Source organism: Budorcas taxicolor, chromosome 15, assembly GCF_023091745.1.
Source record: "Budorcas taxicolor isolate Tak-1 chromosome 15, Takin1.1, whole genome shotgun sequence".
NCBI lineage: Eukaryota > Metazoa > Chordata > Mammalia > Artiodactyla > Bovidae > Budorcas > Budorcas taxicolor.
In genome coordinates this window covers 89,563-110,573 of record NC_068924.1, presented here as the reverse complement: position 1 = coordinate 110,573, position 21,011 = coordinate 89,563, and the positions used below count along the sequence as shown (strand labels likewise).

The 21,011-nt window shown below is 36.8% G+C and overlaps 2 protein-coding genes across 2 annotated transcripts; both read left to right on the top strand.

The window, feature by feature from the left end:
• Window positions 1-397: 397 nt before the first annotated feature.
• LOC128060572 (olfactory receptor 1030-like) lies at window positions 398-1,337 on the top strand. Its single transcript, XM_052652973.1, is given in 2 exon segments — window positions 398-655; window positions 657-1,337. Coding segments are annotated over 2 exon segments (939 nt in total).
• A 14,951-nt stretch (window positions 1,338-16,288) lies between these two features.
• On the top strand, window positions 16,289-19,562 carry LOC128060126 (olfactory receptor 5M8-like). Its single transcript, XM_052652421.1, is given in 5 exon segments — window positions 16,289-16,299; window positions 18,597-18,795; window positions 18,797-19,322; window positions 19,325-19,429; window positions 19,432-19,562. Coding segments are annotated over 5 exon segments (972 nt in total).
• Window positions 19,563-21,011: the final 1,449 nt, after the last annotated feature.

Sequence of the window (21,011 nt, the reverse complement as noted above, 5' to 3'; positions counted from 1 at the left end):
GAGTCGGGCATGACTGAGCAACTTCACTTTCACTTTCACTTTCCCTCATTCCAAAATAAGGTGGAGACACAAGAGACATTCTGTTTGGGAATCATCTGTACATTGTATACTTAGCTATTAGGGATTATGACCTTATTAAAAGTTTTACCTCCTTCAGTCTGAGACTATGACTGATGATAGCTATGTGTGAGGGTAACTGAGGGTCGAAGAAAAAGAGAGAAAGGGAACACAAGAAAGATAGAGAAGAAATGTATGATGAACTTCTCATTCACTTCTTATTTTAATTTATCTAAGTGAAAAATTTTAATTTATCTAAGTGATCTCGCAAAGAGTGGGACATGACTGAGCAGCTGAACTGATTGACTGACTGAAGTGAACAATGCTGGCACCTAAGAAAATGGGCAGAGGAAATTCCACATTGGTGACTGAATTTGTTCTTTTGGGATTAACAGATCGTCCAGATCTTCAGCCCATCCTCTTTGTGCTGTTCCTGGGGATCTATCTGATCACCGTGGGAGGGAACCTTGGGATGTTGCTATTGATCAAGATAGATTCACGCCTCCACACCCCTATGTACTTTTTCCTTGCCAGTTTGTCCTGCTTGGATTTGTGGTATTCCACTAACGTGACTCCCAAGATGTTGGTGAATTTCTTATCAGAGAAAAAAAAACATTTCCTACACTGCTTGTTTAATCCAGTGCTATTTTTTCATTGCCATAGTGATTACTGAATATTACATGCTAGCTGTGATGGCTTATGATAGGTACATGGCCATCTGCAATCCTTTGATTTATAGCAGCAAAATGTCCAAGGGGGTCTGCATTCGCCTGATTGCTGGTCCATATACCTACGGGTTACTTAGTGGCCTGATGGAAACCATGTGGACACACCGCTTGACCTTCTGTGGCTCCAATGTCATTAATCACTTCTATTGCGCTGACCCACCCCTCATTCGACTCTCCTGCTCTGACACTTACATTAAGGAGACATCCATGTTTGTGGTGGCAGGATTTAACCTCTCTAACTCTCTTCTCATAATCCTCATCTCCTACATCTTCATTCTCACTGCCATCCTGAGGATGCGCTCCGCTGAAGGCAGGCACAAAGCTTTTTCCACCTGTGGGTCCCATCTGGCGGCAGTGATTGTGTTTTATGGGACCCTGTTCTGTATGTACCTTAGACCTCCCACAGACCAGTCAGTGGAGCAGTCCAAAACCATTGCTGTTTTCTACACTTTTGTAAGCCCTATGTTGAACCCCATCATTTATAGTTTGAGGAACAAGGATGTGAAACAAGCCTTTTGGAAATTGATTAGAAGAAAGGTACTTTTGAACTAAAATTGCAGTGTCTTTTTTATGTATTAAATAAAAGTTATATTTATGAGAACAGGACCAAGTTTAACTGCATTACAGAAATGTCGATTTTAAATCCATGATTGAAAGCTATAAGGTAATGACAGAAAAGCTAAAGACTCAGTTTATAGTTTTACAGGTGACATTGGAGTGCATTGTGTGTAAAACGTTGGGCATTATATATGTAGGTATTTCATTTTTATGTTTATATCTGTATATATACATTAATTTTACATTAAAAAGTTGTACATTTTCATAGAAAAACATTTAATCTCTAAAAGAATATAAAGTAAATGATTTCCTTTTCTTTGTCCCACTCTGATCTTCCAATCTCACTTCTCAAATTTACCATTATTAACAATATTTTTTATATTTCTATAATATTTCTCTAATATCCACAAATCAATGTATGGTATGGCCATATATGTACATATATATATAAAGTTGTTAATAACACATGTTCACTATGGTGAGCTAAGTTATAGTATTTTATAATTTTGCATCATTTACCATGAAGGGGCTTTGATCCCATGGTTTAGAAGAATGTGATCACAACTGCTGATAAGACTTGCTGTCAACTTGGGGAGACAATGTGTAATGGCACCCTCATGTCCATGAATGACATCCATTTATTTTTCTCCACCTGTGACAGTCATTTTCAATCAGACATTTTCTCCTTAGGCCATAATGGAAAACAAATATTCCCAAACAATTTATTTTTATATATTAATTCCTGAAACAAAGAATGATTCAAACAAATATTTAGGGTTTGCCACCGCAGGAATTATATCATCTCTAGAGTTTATCAACGTCATTCCAACCTTCTAGGGTTTTCATGCTTTCTCTCCTCTCTAGTAATCTATTTTTTCAGGATGTGGCAGGTATTTTCTGTCAATACCATAGTTCGAATTTTACCCACAATTGTCCTTTGTGACAATTAATTCTTATATATCTAAGTTAATGAATGTTTAGCCGGTATCTACAATGAGCCAAGAACTGCTTCACATACTAAGGAACCTGAAAGGAGCACTAGTGTTGCACAGTTTCATGAAACTATAAACATACAAGTAAAAAAATGTGTTAAGTGCTATAATAAAGAAAAGGAAAGGGCTGATGTTATAGAGGAAAGAATCCGTTTATTCTGAGTAAATTGAAGGGAGTCTTATAATTGCACAAAACAAAAACTTGTTGATTTTTTATGCACCTGCCAAAATATATCAATAAGTCCCATTCAATATTATGTCAGACCAGGCAGTGTCTGAGCAAAATCAGTGTTGGATGTTACTTTCAAGGGAAAAGGATGACACAAATATTATTATCCCCCCAACTGACACCTTTATTTTTCTCACTTTATTTCAAAGCATCCTTTTCATCTTAGAGCTTATTTTTGCTCAATATTTTTATAGTCATTAATTCTATGTTATCCAATACAATTATTTCTATCTTTCCATTACTATATATTGTTTCTTTATTGTTATTGAAATAACTTTATTTTGAAAGTCAGATTGCTTATAAATTTTGTTAAAACATACATACAAATAAATAGCTATTCTTTTAACTTGTAACTTTCAATTTATAGTTTGTTGAATTCTACTTAAATATTTAGAAATCTATTATTTTCACATGTGGGAATTAAAGATTTTTAAATTAAAAAAAAAGAATACAAACATATTCAGTTATGTAAAACTAGCCCTTTTATTATTTCAAATGTTGTGATCCCAGGGTCCATGTCTCTATCTTTATAATCTAGATGGGCTTGACACTAAATAGAGGTTCAATACTGATTGCAGCATTAAAAAAAATTGTCCATTTTGAAAGTGAACAAAGTGCCTCCCTTTTTGCAAGTATAAGACAATTTCTGGAAGGACCGAGTGACTCAGACGAAGCATTATTTTTAAGGCAACAGTACTGTTCAGAAACTCAGGTGACCCACGCTGTCACTGATGTTTATAACTGACATTAGAAATATGGTGCTCATAGTTACGTGCTCATGCACACAAGTTTGAGATATAAGAGGATTTCACCCACTACTTTCATGAATTGACTAATTAGCCTCAGATAACCTGATTTTTTTTTTTTTTTAGTTTCTATTGAACACTGTGTTGGCCATAGAGTAAGTATGTGCTCATGAAATGCTTTTTGAAGTAGTGAAGTACTTCAGTTGACCCTGGGTTTCACTGGTAACTCAGATGGTAAAGAATCTGCTTGCAATGCGGGAGACCCAGGTTCAATCCCTGGGTTGGGAATATCCCCTGGAGAAGGAGATGGAAACCCACTCCAGTATTTTTGCCTGGAGGATCCCATGAACAGAGTACCTTGGATTTTTACCTAAAAATTAGGGAATCACTTTTTATTAATGATAAAATCTCCCTTGAAAACATGTTAGAATAGCCTCTTAAATCACTGTTCTTCTCCTTTAAAAATTAAATCTGACAGATCCTACAGTTACTGAACAAATTCAGAAATGTGATGACAGATGCTTCCATGAGAAAATAGAGAATATTTCATGAACTTTCCCTGTTGTTGTTTGCTGTTCAGTCACTATGTCCAACTCTTTGTGACCCCATGGACTACAGCATACCAGGATTCCCTTCTCCACTGTCTCATGTCCACTGAGTCAGTTGTGCTATCTGATCATCTCATCCTCTGCCACCCTTTTCTCCTTCTGCCTTCAGTTTTTCCCAGCATCAGGGTCTTTTCCTATGAGTCTGCTCTTTGCATCAGGTAGCCAAATTTTTGGAGCTTCAGCTTCAGCATCAGTCCTTCCAATGAATATTCAGGACTGATTTCCTTTAGGATTGACTGGTTGGATCTCGTTGCAGTCCAAGGGACTCTCAAGAATCTCCTCCAGTGTCACAATTCAAAAGCATCAATTCTTCAACGTGCAGCCTTCTCTATGATCCAGCTCTCCCACCCATACATGACAACTGGAAAAGCCATAGCTTTGACTAGACTGACCTTCATCAGCAAAGTGATGTCTTTGCTTTTTAATATGCTGTCTAGTTTGGTCATAACCTTCCTTCTAAGGAGCAAATGTGGTTTAATTTCAAGGATGTAGTTACCACCCACAGTGGTTTTGGATCCCCAAAATATAAAGTCTGTCACCTCTTTTCAACTTCTATTTGCCACAAAGTGATGGGACCAGATACCATGATCTTAGTTCTTTGAATGTTGAGTTTCAAACCAGCTTTTTAATTATCCTCTTTCACTCTCATCAACTGGTTCTTTAGTTCCTCTTTACTTTCTGCCATTTGAGTGATATTATCTGCGTGTCTGATTCACTTTCCTAAGGAGCAGTAACTATTGTAACAGAGCTGAATTTTCCTTTCCACCTATCTGAAAGATCATCAGCTCTAACTCGTAGTTTTTGTTTTTTTTTTTTTTTAAATGAAAATCGATCCTAGTGTATTGAAACAAATAGTTGAGTATTTCAGGAAACAATGATGCTATAAATCTAATGTTTTTATTCCTACATGTTTTCTTTGGAGTAGTGGATATTTGAAGAATATTTAGACTTTCACACTCACACATGTACATATGGAGGAGAGAAAAAGAAATAATAATAATTTTCAAAGATCAGGCACTGTTTTAATATTGAGTTGGCCAAAATATTCGTTCGACTTCTTCCATCAGATCTTGCAGAACACCCGAACAAATCTTTCTGGCCTACTGTTGTTTCACTTAATGTTATCACCAATACTATTATTTCAGTATTATAGTCCCCGTTTTAGAGATGAACATACAGAGACTACAGATTACTAACATAAAATCATATAACTTAGAAAGTGAAAAGTGAAAGTGGCTCAGTTGTGTCAGACTCTTTGTGACCCTAAGGACTGTATCCATGGAATTCTCCAGGCCAGAATACTGGAGTGGGTAGCCTTTCCTTCCTCCAGGGGATCTTCCCAAAGCAGGGATCAAACCCTGGTCTTTCACATTGCAGGTGGATTCTTTACCAGCTGAGCCACAAGGGAAGCCCAGGAATACTGGAGTGGGTAGCCTATGCCTTCTTCAGTGGATCTTCCTGACCCAGGAATTGAACCGGGGTCTCTTGCATTGCAGACAGATTCTTTACCAACTGAACTATGAGGGAACCCCAAATATGTTTGACTTCCAAGTTTAATGCCTTTTTTTTTTTTTACTATACCTTCCTTTTTGTCACTATATTTCATTGATGACAAAAACCACACAATGAATAAAGCTATAATTTTCTGTCCTCCAATAATGTCATTGACCAGGTATTTAACTGTTGCTGGACACTGAATGATATAAGCCACTATGAGAAGACGTCCTATCTTATTATCTATAATAAATTCAGTATGTTTAATAAAGTAAGACTTATAATCAGATACTGACTCCATCATTTGTCAACTAAATTAAGAGTTGAAAGTACAAATTCTGAAATCAGACTCACTGAGCAGATTGCTCAACCTCTCCCTGCCCCAGTTTTCTTGTCTGTGAGATTAATATATGGTGCTTTCTCATATGGAAGCTGTGTAGAGGAAATGGATTATTACCTAAAATATTTAGCACAGTGCTTGTTACATATTTTTCATTCAATAAAATTAACTTACTTTATTATTAAATAGAAAATTACTCAGTTGTTTGAGACTCTTCCTCTTCATAGCGTTATTTTTCCATTATTACACTTATTACTGTTTAAATATAATACCCTTATAGGTTTGGCTATTTAATTTAAACCAACATTTCTCATGATACTATAATCGCCTTAAAAAAAAAATTGAGAAGTGGAATCGCTCAGTTGTTTCTGACTCTTTGCAACCCCATGGACTGTAGCCTGCCAGGCTCCTCTGTCCATGGAATTTTTCAGGCAAGAGTACTTTAGTAGGTGGCCGTTTCCTTCTCCAGGGGATCTTCCTAACCCAGGAATCAAACCTGGGTCTCCCACATTGCAGGCAGACTCCTTACCATTTAAGCCACCAAGAAATCCTTTTAAATAAATATCTTTACCAGCTGAACCACATCTTAAGGCCAGATATTACATTTTAAAGCAATGATTTCTCTATTACTTAGCCTGGTACATAGTGTGCCCTAAAACATAGACATGTGATAGATAGAAGATAGATAGATGGATAGATGGATAGACAACTTTTACAAAGTGGAAATTACAATTTAAGTCTTATAATGTGAAGAGAATTAGACACCATGTCAACATACTGATGGTATCATAAATGTGTATACTTTATTCATGTGTAATAAATCTGCTTTTGTTTCCTTAAACAGAATAATTCAACTGGAAATGTTCAGAATAAATCAGACAAGAAAGAAGGATTTTAGCCTCCAGAAACTGACCAGTTGTTCAGTTTTGCAACTTGTCTTCTTCATCTTATTCTTATTTCCCTGTATTCTCTTTCTGGTTGAAAACTTAGACCTAACTTTGAGATTCACACCCTCATACTGCCACTTTGCCAATCTGCCAATCTCTCACATTCTGGTTAACATTTTGTTTAAAAAACTCATTTTCTTGTCCAACTTATTTGAAGAGTATAATATCATTACATTCCCGGTAACTCAAGGTTTCATTCCTGCTGCTCTCTGTGACCATTACATTCATATGATTACCTACTTTTCATGTAGTTTCATGTACTCTTCACGTCATTAAGTCCAAAATGTACAGTTATGTGGCTACCTTTGCCTATAAATGAGGTTTCGCTTAGATTTGTATACAACATCACAGTGGTTTTCTGCAGAGCTGGTGATATAGTGCAACATTATGGTGTTTTGCCACTTTGCAACTACTACGATCAAGTTAAATTGTTATTTATCATAGATCATATTGGAAATCCAAAATATGATTAAGGATTTATGGTAATCTCAAAAATTTACATTTTTACAAATGAATTTTCCATCTTTTTAATCTTTGCAAGTCAGAATTTTAGAAAGATGGTAATGATAACCCTGTATGTGAGACAGCAAAAGAGACACAGATGTATAGAAGGGACTTTTGGACTCTGAGGGAGAGGGAGAGGGTGGGATGATTTGGGAGAATGGCACTGAAACATGTATACTATCATGTAAGAAACTGCTTTGTAATCGTCTTATGAATATGGTACTTCCTTGGAAGAATGAAAGCAAAATTGAAGTAGTGTCTCTCCTACATGTTTGTGATTCTTCATTTGAACTGCCAAATAAATAGAAAGAAAGAATATAAAGAATACCACATTTGAATTACTACATATTATTCTTTATCCATAAGGATGAAGAATCACTACTTGAAAAATTTGAATGGGTCATATTTGGTTATCTTTTACTATGGGATATTGTAAATATGATTTTTTGTTTTATTTGAATAATAGAGTAAATATTATATTCTTAATGAATATTCAATCTAGAGTCAAGTAATATTTATATCAGTGACTTACTTAAAATCCTTTGCTCTGAATCCTTGATTCCTTACTTTAAAACTCATCATCAAAAATAAATAAATAAATAAAACTCATCTATCTCACATTCTACAAGTAGATGTTCAATGGAAATTTAATTGTTGAATAAATTTTTCTGAGTTTTAAATAAACAATATGATATGCATTATTGAACTTAGAAAATCAGAATGCATGTAAAAGTAGTCATTGATTTGGAAATTACAGTATTTGTTTTTATATTTTTATTTAATTTTTTTAATTTTTTTAAAATTTTTATATTTACTTTATTTTACTTTACAATGCTGTATTGGTTTTGACATACATTGACATGAATCCACCACGGGTGTACATGAGTTCCCAATCATGAACCCCTCTCCCACCTCCTACCCCGTGTCATCTCTCTGGATCATCCCCGTGCACCAGCCCCAAGCATCCTGTATCCTGTAACATAGACTGGGGATTCGTTTCTTACATGATAGTATACATGTTTCAGTGCCATTCTCCCAAATCATCCCACCCTCTCCCTCTCCCTCAGAGTCCAAAAGTCCCTTCTATACATCTGTGTCTCTTTTGCTGTTTCACATACAGGGTTATCATTACCATCTTTCTAAATTCCATATATATGTGTTACTATACTGTATTGGTGTTTTTCTTTCTGGCTTACTTCACTCGGGATAATCGGCTCCAGTTTCATACATCTCATTAGAATTGATTCAAATGTATTCTTTTTAATGGCTGAGTAATACTCCATTGTGTATATGTAGCACAGCTTTCTTATCCATTCATCTGCTGATGGACATCTAGGTTGTTTCCATGTCCTGGCTATTATAAACAGTGCTGTGATGAACATTGGGGTACATGTTTTTCAATTCTGGTTTCCTCAGTGCGTATGCCCAGGAGTGGGATTGCTGGGTCATAAGGCAGTTCTATTTGCAAATTTTAAGGAATCTTCACACTGTTCTCCATAGTTGCTGTACTAGTTTGCATTCCCACCAACAGTGTAAGAGGGTTCCCTTTTCTCCACACCCTCTCCAGCATTTATTGCTTGCAGACTTTTGGATTGCAGCCATTCTGAGTGGTGTGAAATGGTACCACATTGTGGTTTTGATTTGCATTTCTCTGATAATGAGTGATGTTGAGCATCTTTTCATGTGTTTGTTAGCCATCCGTATGTCTTCTTTGGAGAAATGTCTATTTAGTTCTTTGGCCCATTATTTGATTGGGTCGTTTACTTTTCTGGAATTGAGCTGCATAAGTTGCTTGTATATTTTTGAGATTAGTTGTTTGTCAGTTGCTTCATTTGCTCTTATTTTCTCCCATTCAGAAGGCTGTCTTTTCACCTTGCTTATATTTTCCTTTGTTGTGCAGAAGCTTTTAATTTTAATTAGACCCCATTTGTTTATTTTTGCTTTTCTTTCTAGTATTCTGGGAGGTGGATCATAGAGGATCCTGCTGTGATTTATGTCGGAGAGTGTTTTGCCTATGTTCTCCTCTAGGAGTTTTATAGTTTCCAGTCTTACGTTTATATCTTTAATCCATTTTGAGTTTATTTTTGTGGGGGTGTTAGAAAGTGATCTAGTTTCATTCTTTTACAAGCGGTTGACCAGTTTTCCCAGCACCACTTGTTAAAGAGATTGTCTTTACTCCATTGTATATTCTTGCCTCCTTTGTCGAAGATAAGGTGTCCATAGGTGTGTGGATATTTTTCTGGGCTTTCTATTTTGTTCCATTGATCTATATTTCTGTCTTTGTGCCAGTACCATACTGTTTTGATGACTGTGGCTTTGTAGTAGAGCCTGAAGTCAGGCAAGTTGATTCCTCCAGTTCCATTCTTCTTTCTCCAGATTGCTTTGGCTATTCGAGGTTTTTTTGTATTTCCATACAAATCTTGAAATTATTTGTTCTAGTTCTGTGAAAAATACCGTTGGTAGCTTGATAGGGATTGCATTGAATCTGTAGGTTGCTTTGCATAGTATATTCATTTTCACTATATTGATTCTTTCAATCCATGAACATGGTATATTTCTCCATCTATTAGTGTCCTCTTTGATTTCTTTCATCAGTGTTTTGTAGTTTTCTATATATAGTTCTTTAATTTCTTTAGGTAGAGATATTCCTAGGTATTTTATTGTTTTCGTTGCAATGTGAATGGAATTGTTTCCTTAATTTCTCTTTCTAGTTTCAGATTATTAGTGTATAGGAATGCAAGGGATTTCTGTGTGTTGATTTTATATCTGCAACTTTACTATATACATTGATTAGCTCTAGCTCTTTCTGGTGGAGTCTTTAGGCTTTTCTATGTAGAGGATCATGTCATCTGCAAACAGTGAGAGTTTTACTTCTTCTTTTCCAATTTGGATTCCTTTTACTTGTTTTTCTTCTCTGATTGCTGTGGCCAAAGTAAATGGCAACGGGATCATGCTTATCAATAATTACCTTAAACGTAAATGGGTTGAATGCTCCAACCAAAAGGCAAAGACTGGCTGAATGGATACAAAAACAAGATCCCTGTATATGCTGCCTACAAGAGACCCACGTCAAAACAAGGGACACATACAGACTGAAAGTGAAGGGCTGGAAAAAGATATTCCACGCAAATAGAGACCAAAAGAAACCAGGAATAGCAATACTCATATCAGATAAAATAGCCTTTAAAACTAAGGCTGTGAAAAGAGACAAAGAAGAACACTACATAATGATTAAAAGATCAATCTAAGAAGAAGATATAACAATTATAAATATATATGCACCCAACATAGGAGCACAACAATATGCAAGACAAATGTTAACAAGTATGAAAGAGGAAATTAACAGTAACACAATATTAGTGGGAGACTTTAATAACCCACTCACACCTATGGACAGATCAACTAAACAGAAAATTAACAAAGAAATGCAAACTTTAAATGATACAATAGACCAGTTAGACCTAATTGGTATATATAGGATATTTCACCCCAAAACAATGAATTTCACCTTTTTCTCAAGTGTGCAAGGAACCTTTTCCAGGATAGATCACATCCTGGGCCATAAATCTAACCTTGATAAATTCAAAAAAATAAAAATCATTCCAAGCGTCTTTTCTGACAATAATGCATTAAGATTAGATCTCAATTATGGGAGAAAAACTATTAAAAATTCCAGCATATGGAGGCTGAACAATATGCTGCTGAATGACCAACAAAGCACAGAAGAAATAAAAAAAGAAATGAAAATGTGCATAGAAACAAATGAAAACACAACAACACAAAACCTGTGGGACATTATAAAAGCAGTGCTAAGAGGAAAGTTCATAGCAATACAGGCATACCTCAAGAAACAACAAAAAAGTCAAATAAATAACCGAACTCTACACCTAATGCAACTAGAAAGGGAAGAAATGGAGAACCCCAGAGTTAGTAGAAGGAAAGAAATCTTAAAAACTAGGGCAGAAATAAATGCAAAAGAAACAAAGGAGACTGTAGCAAAAGTCAACAAAGCCAAAAGCTGGTTCTTTGAAAGGAGAAATCAAATTAACAAACCATTAGCCAGACTCATCAAGAAACAAAGACAGAAAAATCAAATCAATAAAATTAGAAATAAAAATGGAGAGATCACAACAGACAACACAGAAATACAAAGGATCATAAGAGACTACTATCAGCAATTATATGCCAATAAAATAGACAACATGGAAGAAATGGACAAATTCTTATAAAAGTACAACTTTCCAAAACTGAATCAGGAAGAAATAGAAAATCTTAATAGACCCATCACAAGCACAGAAATTGAAACTGTAATCAGAAATCTTCCAGTATATTTTAAATTATTGTTTATTTTGATGATTTTGGGTTGAGAACTCTATTATAATAAAATGGATTTTTCCTAGAAGACTTTCTTTATTTGATAACCTTAATGGCAGTTTACTTTAGCTAAACAAGACTACGTTGAGGGAAAGTTTCCTCTTTTTTCACACCTCAAGTGATAGAGATTTTTAAAATAAATTATATGATAACATATCTGATAGAATATATTCATGGTCATGTGTTAACTTAGCTCAACACAAGTTATTAACTTTTGTCAAAGGTGGAAAACATAGGTTTTAAAAATGATTAAATATACACCCACTGCCATGTTTATCTATAAAGAAAATTCACATTTATTTACCATACAACTTTCTAGGATAAGGGAAACAGTTGATTAATTTTTGTTATAAAATTTTTTTGTGATGAGAAAGAAAAAATTAATTCTGACCAAGATTTTCAGGATAGAGCTAGGCTTTGGAAACTGAGTAGGATTTAAAAAGGTAGAAGATGGATGCAAAGGCATTTTCTAAAGAAAGAGGCAATAAGAGGCAATTGATGGAAGGAGAATAACTTGATCATGCCTGGGGCACCGATCATGGACAGAAAATTGAGAAATAATACACAAGAACACATGACATGGGATGGGAATGTTTTGCTAACATATGTAGGATTAATCTGTTATAGATAGGAACCATAAATACTGTCAAACCTGAGTAGTGACAAGAAGGATTTAAGACATTGTCATTATTTGTTATGTTTCTGAGAGACAAGAACTCTGTGAAGAACAATGTTTTCTTTTAACCAAGGTAGAGAGTGACTACAGGAGTGGCCGCCATTGTTAGTCTGGTAAATGACAGTCTCCTTCCCAGACCTTTTTTATTTCTTACCAAGATGTGTAGTTTTTTGCCTTCATCTAGGGAAACACTTTACAAAAACACGTATGAATTGGTTATTTGCATGTGTGCATGCTAAGTCTCATCAATCATGTCTGATTTTCTGGACTGTAGCCAGCTAGGCTCTTCTGTCCGCGAATCCTCCAGGCAAGAATGCTGGAGTGGATTGCCAATTCTTTCTCCAGGGGATCTTCTGACTCAGGGATTGAACCCGAGTCTCCCACATTGCAGGCAGATTCTTTACCATCTGAATGACAAGTTCAGTTCAGTTCAGTCGCTCAGTCATGTCCGACTCTTTGCGACCCCATGAATCGCAGCAAGCCAGGCCTCCCTGTTCATCACCATCTCCCGGAGTTCACTCAGACTCATGTCCATCGAGCCCGTGATGCCATCCAGCCATCTCATCCTCGGTCATCCCCTTCTACTCCTGCCCTGAATCCTTCCCAGCAGCAGAGATTTTTCCAGTGAGTCAACACTTCTCATGAGGTTGCGAAATTACTGGAGTTTCAGCTTTAACATCATCCCTTCCAAAGAAATCCCAGGGTTGATCTCCTTCAGAATGGACTGGTTGGATCACCTTGAAGTCCAAGGGACCCTCAAGAGTCTTCTCCAACACCACAGTTCAAAAGCATCAATTCTTCAGTGCTCAGCCTCCTTTACAGTCCAACTCTTACATCCATACATGACCACAGGAAAAACCATAAACTTGACTAGACAGACCTTAGTCGGCAAAGTAATGTCTCTGCTTTTGAATATGTTATCTAGATTGATCATAACTTTTCTTCCAAGGAGTAAGCGTCTTTTAATTTCATGGCTGCAGTCACCACCTGCAGTGATTCTGGAGCCCCCAAAAATAAAGTCTGACACTGTTTCCACTGTTTCCCCATCTATTTCCCATGAAGTGATGGGACTGGATGCCATGATCTTCACTTTCTGAATGTTGAGCTTTAGGCCAATTTTTTCACTCTCCTCTTTCACTTTCCTCAAGAGGCTTTTTAGCTCCTCTTCACTTTCTGCCATAAGGGTGGTGTCATCTGCATATCTGAGGTGATTGATATTTCTCCCATCAATCTTGATTCCAGCTTGTATTTCTTCCAGTCCAGCGTTTCCCATGATGTACTCTGCATATAAGTTAAATAAGCAGGGTGACAATATACAGCCTTGATGCACTCCTTTTCCCATTTGGAACCAGTCTGTTGTTCCACGTCCAGTTTTAACTGTTGCTTCCTGACCTGCATACAGATTTCTTAAGAGGCAGGCCAGGTGGTCTGGTAGTCCCATCTCTTTCAGAATTTTCCACAGTTTATTATGATCCACACAGTCAAACGCTTTGGCATAGTCAATAAAGCAGAAATAGATGTGTTTCTGGAACTCTTTTGTTTTTTCCATGATCCAGCGGATGTTGTCAATTTGAACACTGGTTCCTCTGCCTTTTCTAAAACCAGCTTGAACGTCAGGGAATTCACGGTTCACGTATTGCTGAAGCCTGGCTTGGAGAATTTTGAGCATTACTTTACTAGCATGTGAGATGAGTGTAATTGTGCGGTAGTTTGAACATTCTTTGGCATTGCCTTTGTTTGGAATTGGAATGAAAACTGACCTTTTCCAGTCCTGTGCCCACTGCTGAGTTTTCCAAATTTGCTGGCATATTGAGTGGAGCATTTTCACAGCATCATCTTTCAGGATTTGAAACAGCTCAATTGATATTCCATCACCTCCACTGGCTTTGTTCGTAGTGATGCTTTCTAAGGCCCATTTGACTTCACATTCCAAGATGTCTGGTTCTAGATTAGTGATCACATCATCATGACTATCTGGGTGGTGAATATCTTTTTTGTACAGTTCTTCTGTGTATTCTTGCCACCTCTTCTTAATAACTTCTGCTTCTGTTAGGTCCATACAATTTCTGTCCTTTATCGAGCCCATCTTTGCATGAAATGTTCCCTTGGTATCTCTCATTTTCTTGAAGAGATCTCTAGTCTTTCCCAACCTGTTGTTTTCCTCTATTTCTTTGCATTGATCACTGAAGAAGGCTTTCTTATATCTTCTTGCTTTTCTTTGGAACTCTGCATTTAGATGCCTATATCTTTCTTTTTCTCCTTTGCTTTTCACCTCCCTTCTCTTCACAACTATTTTTAAGGCCTCCCCAGACAGCCATTTTGCTTTTTGCATTTCTTTTCCATGGGGATGCTCTTGATCCCTGTCTCCTGCACTGTGAAGCAGCTGTGAAGAGATACCCCACGTCCAAGGTAAGAGAAACCCAAGTAAGATGGTAGGTGTTGCAAGAGGGTATCAGAGGGCAGACACACAGAATGACCAGGGAACCCCAATAAAAGTGAAGATGCAGCTGACTTGAGGGACAGTAACTGAGAAAGGAGGTGAGACGTAGATCTGAAGTAGTGTTAATCGCCTTGCTTTAGAACTTGGGTCTTTTATAAGTTTGTTTACTGTGTTAAAAATTCATTAAGCTGTACATGTTTGTGTTGTTCACATTTTGTATATGTGTATTAACCTTCACTATAGATAGTAAAATACATAAAAATGATACTAGTCTTCAAAGAAAATAAAAAAGCTTCAATGCAATATCAAAGCATTCTATTTGTCTGTAGAACACAGAGCATATTGATTTGTTAGGACTGACATAACCAAGTACCATACACTGGTTGGCTTAAATCAGAAAGATGGATTTCCTCCCAGTTTGGAGGTTACGAATTCAAGATCAAAATGTCAGTCGAGTTGGTTTCATTTTGAAGCCTCTCTCTGCCTTTTAGATGACTGTCATTCCCCTGTGTCTGTAAGTACTCTAGCCTCTGTGAGTTTGTGTACTGATCTCCTATTTTTTTAATAATAATAAAAATAGCATTTATCTTTGGTTTAGACCAACTCATATGAACTTATGAAACTTTAATTTCCTCTTTAAAGGCACTATCTCCGGATTCATTCATATTCTGAAGTACAGAAAGCTGAGATTTTGATAAGTGAATTATGAAGTGAAATGAAAGTCGCTCAGTCCATTCAATGGACTATACAGTCCATGGAGTTCTACAGGCCAGAATACTGAAGTGGGTAGCCTTTCACTTCTCCAGGGGATCTTCCCAACCCAGGGGTTGAACCCATGTCTCACACACTACAAGCGGATTCTTTACTGCCTGAGCCACAAGGGAAGTCTGATATGGATTATAAGTGTGTGTGTGTGTGTGTGTGTGTGTGTGTGTGTGTGTTAGTCACTCAGTCGTGTCCGACTCTTTGTGACCACATGGACTCCTCTGTCCATAGGATTCACAAAGCAAGAATACTGGAGTGGATTACCATTTAAAGCAAAACAACTCGACCCATAAGACTAAGTAAGGTGGTAACACATTGTGACACAAAGTTATGATAACGGGGTGGAAGAAATTGCATTAAGCTATTATGGCAAATATAATGTAATATGAGCATCCATGGTAGACATCAATACTATGGTGTAGACTTCCCAATGTAAGAAAATATATATATATATATATATATATATATATATATATATATATAGAGACTGAAGGTTGGATCGCATGGTAAATCTGAATTGTGCCCAATTGTTATTTCTCCAGAGAACTCATGTATTGAAGAATAATTATCTTAAAAATAATGATTTCACCCTCACTTGTTTGTGCAATCTCTTAGGAAAACGGTATCAACCTACAAATGATATAAATTCTGCCTTCTTCATTCCTCAGAAGAGCCACTGATATTCTTTCTTAAGATAGCTCTTCCCCCATGGGTAGATTTCTTTATTCTACAAGTATTTATAACTATCAAAAGCCTTCTTATTTGTGCAATCATGTATGACACCAAAATTAGACCTATGGTTTATAAATAACTATATGGAAAAGATGGCAATGACGACCCTGTATGCAAGACAGGAAAAAAGACGCAGCTGTCTATAACGGACTTTTGGACTCAGAGGGAGAGGGAGAGGGTGGGATGATATGGGAGAATGGCATTCTATCATGTATACTATCATGTAAGAATTGAATCGCTAGTCTATGTCTGACGCAGGATACAGCATGCTTGGGGCTGGTGCATGGGGATGACCCACAGAGATGTTATGGGGAGGGAGGTGGGAGGGGGGTTCATGTTTGGGAACACATGTAAGAATTAAAGATTTTAAAATTAAAAAAAATAAAAATAAATAAATAAATAAATAAATAAATAAAATAAAATAAAATAAAACTATATGGAAAAAAAATAAATGTCAATGAACATAAAAGTGCAGACAGCTAGTGAATATAGATGAAGTCTACATAGAAAAGCAAACACATATTTTAGTTATTATTAGTGTGAGTATTTATCTATTTATTTTTATTTCTTGCCAAAACAGAAGTCAACTCTAGCTTTCTCAAGCAAAAATAAATGGTTTTGAAAACATATGTAGTGTTGTGATCAATATGTAGCTAGAAAGCCAAGCATTAAGGAAAAATCCAAGAAGTCTGGACATCTGTCAGCTCAGATTTCATAGAGTTAGTCTTCCTTTGAAGGATCAGTCTGGCCTTTAAAACACACTGCATTTTATTTAATGGAAATGTATGTTACATTAAGGCGACCACCTTAAATCAGTAACTGACTCATGTAAGATATCCAGGGATGAGCATTTGATTTTTGCATATTCCTCTTTGAACAAAGAATTTTGGCCCTCAGATTTAACAGTGAAACCAGAAATAAGACTAGGAACTGAGGGGTTTTATCACTGCCAACTCCATACTGTGGGAAATTCTCTATAAAATAACCTAATGGAAGATTAATGGATGGAGAATTTAAAAGCTGGTCAACTGCCAGAATATAATTATATATTTATGTTTGAAAAAGTGAAGGAAATTTTAAGTTATTCACCTAAAAAATCCTTATTCTCTTGAGTCTGAAAAAGTTGCAAAGCATAAAACTTCCCAATTTAATTATTTTGTGTTCTCCAATAAGTAATTGATTAGGTGAAAATTATACAAAATGAATTAAGTTATTTGGGAAAATATTGTTCTTTGATATCATACACTTTTCTCTTTCTAAAGTCTTTCTCACCTGTTTATATAATTAGATATAACTATAAACAAATCTGACTGTGATATTTGAGGAAGATGAACTAAAAAGCCTCTTGATGAAAGTGAAAGAGGAGAGTGAAAAAATTGGCCTAAAGCTCAACATTCAGAAAACGAAGATCATGACATCCAGTCCCATCACTTCATGGGAAATAGATGGGGAAACAGTGGAAACAGTGTCAGACTTTATTTTGGGGGGCTTCAAAATCACTGCAGGTGGTGACTGCAACCATGAAATTAAAAGACGCTTACTTCTTGGAAGAAAAGTTATGACCAACCTAGATAGCATATTCAAAAGCAAAGACATTACTTTGCCGACTAAGGTCCGTCTAGTCAAGGTTATGGTTTTTCCTGTGGTCATGTATGGATGTGAGAGTTGGACTGTGAAGAAAGCTGAGTGCCAAAGAATTGATGCTTTTGAACTGTGGTGTTGGAGAAGACTTTTGAGAGTCCCTTGGACTGCAAGGAGATCCCACCAGTTCATTCTGAATGAGACCAACCCTAGGATTTCTTTGGAAGGAATGATGCTAAAGCTGAAACTCCAGTACTTTGGCCACCTCATGTGAAAAGTTGACTCATTGGAAAATACTTTGATGCTTGGAGGGATTCAGGGTAGGGGGAGAAGGGGACGATCGAGGATGAGATGGCTGGATGGCATCACAGACTCGATGGACGTGAATCTGATTGAACTCCGGGGGTTGGTAATGGGCAGGGAGGCCTGATGTGCTGTGATTCATGGGGTCGCAAAGAGTCGGACATGACTGAGCGACTGAACTGAACTGAACTGATGTCCATAATGCATATTTTTCAAACAAAGAGACCAAGGCAGAGAACGAAAAGGAGAAAGTAGATTAAAAAAAGAAAAAGTAAGAGAAGCACAATTAGAAGGGAAACGAAAAATAGGGAAATTAAGAAAAGGGGGAAGCCATGTCAAAAATGAAAGAGATGCTTTGAATACCACAAGATTTCATTGACAGGTTGAGATTGTGCTTACTGAGAATGAACAAGAGTTGAAATAGAGTAATAAAAAAGAAAGAGAAAAGAAATTGGTGAGAAAGTCATTAGTGACATAGTAATATCAATTTCCACTTTATGGTAATTTAATATAAATGTAAAGGTCAATATCTCATGGAGGAAATTATGAGAAGAACTTCACATTAGTGACTGAGTTCATTTTCCTTGGACTATCTGGTACCCAGGAATTGCAGATTCTCTTCTTTGTGCTGTTTTTCACCATTTATATGGTCACAGTGGCAGGAAATCTTGGCATAATTGTCCTCATCAGGGTCAATGCCTGCCTCCACACCCCTATGTACTTTTTTCCTGAGCCACTTACCCTTCGTGGATCTGTGTTTCTCTTCCAATGTGACTCCAAAGATGTTGGGAATTTTCCTATCAGAGCGGAAAACCATTTCTTATACAGCTTGCATGTTTCAGTGTTGCTTTTTTATTGCCTTAGTCCATGTAGGGATCTCAATCCTAGATGTCATGGCCTTTAATCAGTACATGGCCATTTGCAACCCCCTGCTTTCTGGCAGCAGGATGTCTAAGAGTGTGTGCATGTCCCTCATCACAGTGCCTTATGTATATGGAGCGCTCACTGGCCTTATGGAAACCACGTGGACCTACAACCTAGCCTTCTGTGATAGCAATGAAATTAATCACTTCTACTGTGCTGGCCCACCGCTGATTAAGCTGGCTTGTTCCAACACCTATAATAAAGAGTTGTCCATGTTTGTTGTGGCTGGTTTTAACTTCACTTGTTCTCTCTACATCATCCTCATTTCTTACATCTACATTTTTCCTGCCACATTGAGAATTCGTTTCACAGAAGGCAGGAGCAAAGCTTCTCTACCTGTGGCTCCCATCTGAGAGCTGTCACCCTCTGCTACACAACTCTTTTCTTCATGTATCTTAGATCCCCTTCAGAAGACTCTGTGCAACAGGGGAAATGGTGGCTGTGTTTTATACCACAGTGATCCTCATGTTAAACCCTGTGATCTACAGTCTGAGGAACAAGGATGTGAAAGAAGCTTTGATCAAAGAATTGTTCAGGAGGAAACTGCTTTCTATTAATAGATAAATTCAATGTTACTGTTCTTAAGAATTTTTATTTGCTATAGTCAATAACTTCCTCCTATTGCTTAGTTCAGTAATTTGTCCAAATACATATCCTTTTCTTAAAGAGATAGGGGAAATTTCCAGGGAGAAAATCTTACTAAAGTGTATTTGATGTTCCATGTCAATAGACAGGAATTTTGAGTTCTCTAAGACTTTGCTAGCCCAGACCCAAAATTAAGAACTTATACATTGAGGAATCAATGTCAGTCAAAAATCTAATTTATATCTTGGAGAATAAAAAATGTTAATGCTGGAATAGTGATTTTTTTTTTTAAGAAGGAATTGGTCATTGTTTTAGACTGTCTCTTAATGGGGTGATTTGCCATAAAATGTAGCTGATAACTTTCAAAAAAATTGTATGGTATGGACCTAACAGAAGCAGAAGATATTAAGAGGTGGCAAGAATATACAGAAGAACTGTACAAAAAAGATATTCACGACCAAGATAATCACGATGGTGTGATCACTCATCTAGAGCCAGACATCCTGGAAAGTGAAGTCCAGTGGGCTTTAGAAAGCATCACTATGAACAAATCTAGTGGAGATGATGGATCCAGTAGAGCTATTTCAAATCCTGAAAGATGATGCTGTGAAAATGCTCCACTCAATATGCCAGCAGCTTTGGAAAATTTAGCAGTGGCCACAGGACTGGAAATGGTCAGTTTTCATTCCAATCCCAAAGAAAGGCAATGCCAAAGAATGCTCAAACTACAGCACAATTGCATGCACCTCACACATTAGTAAAGTAATGCTCGAAATTCTGCAAGCCAGGTTTCAGCAGTACATGAACTGTGAATTTCCAGATGTTCAAGCTGGTTTCAGAAAATGCAGAGGAACCAGTGATCAAATTGACAACATCTGCTGAATCATCACAAAATCAAGAGAGTTCCAGAAAAACATTTATTTCTGCTTTATTGACTATGCCAAAGCGTTTGACTGTGTGGATCACAATAAACTGTGGAAAATTCTGAAAGAGATGGGACTACCAGACCACCTGGCCTGCTTCTTGAGAAATCTGTATGCAGGTCAGGAAGCAACAGTTAGAACTGGACATGGAACAACAGACTGGTTCCAAATAGGAAAAGGTGTACATCAAGGCTGTATATTGCTTATTTAACTTATATGCCGAGTACATCATGAGAAACGCTGGACTGGAAGAAGCACAAGCTGAAATCAAGATTGCCAGGAGAAATATCAATAACCTCAGATATGCATATGACAACACCCTTATGGCAGAAAGTGAAGAGGAACTAAAAAACCTCTTGAGGAAAGTGAAAGAGGAGAGTGAAAAAGTTGGCTTAAAGCTCAACATTCAGAAAACAAAGATCATGGCATCCGGTCCCATCACTTCATGGGAAATAGATGGGGAAACAGTGTCAGACTTTATTTTTGGCGGCTCCAAAATCACTGC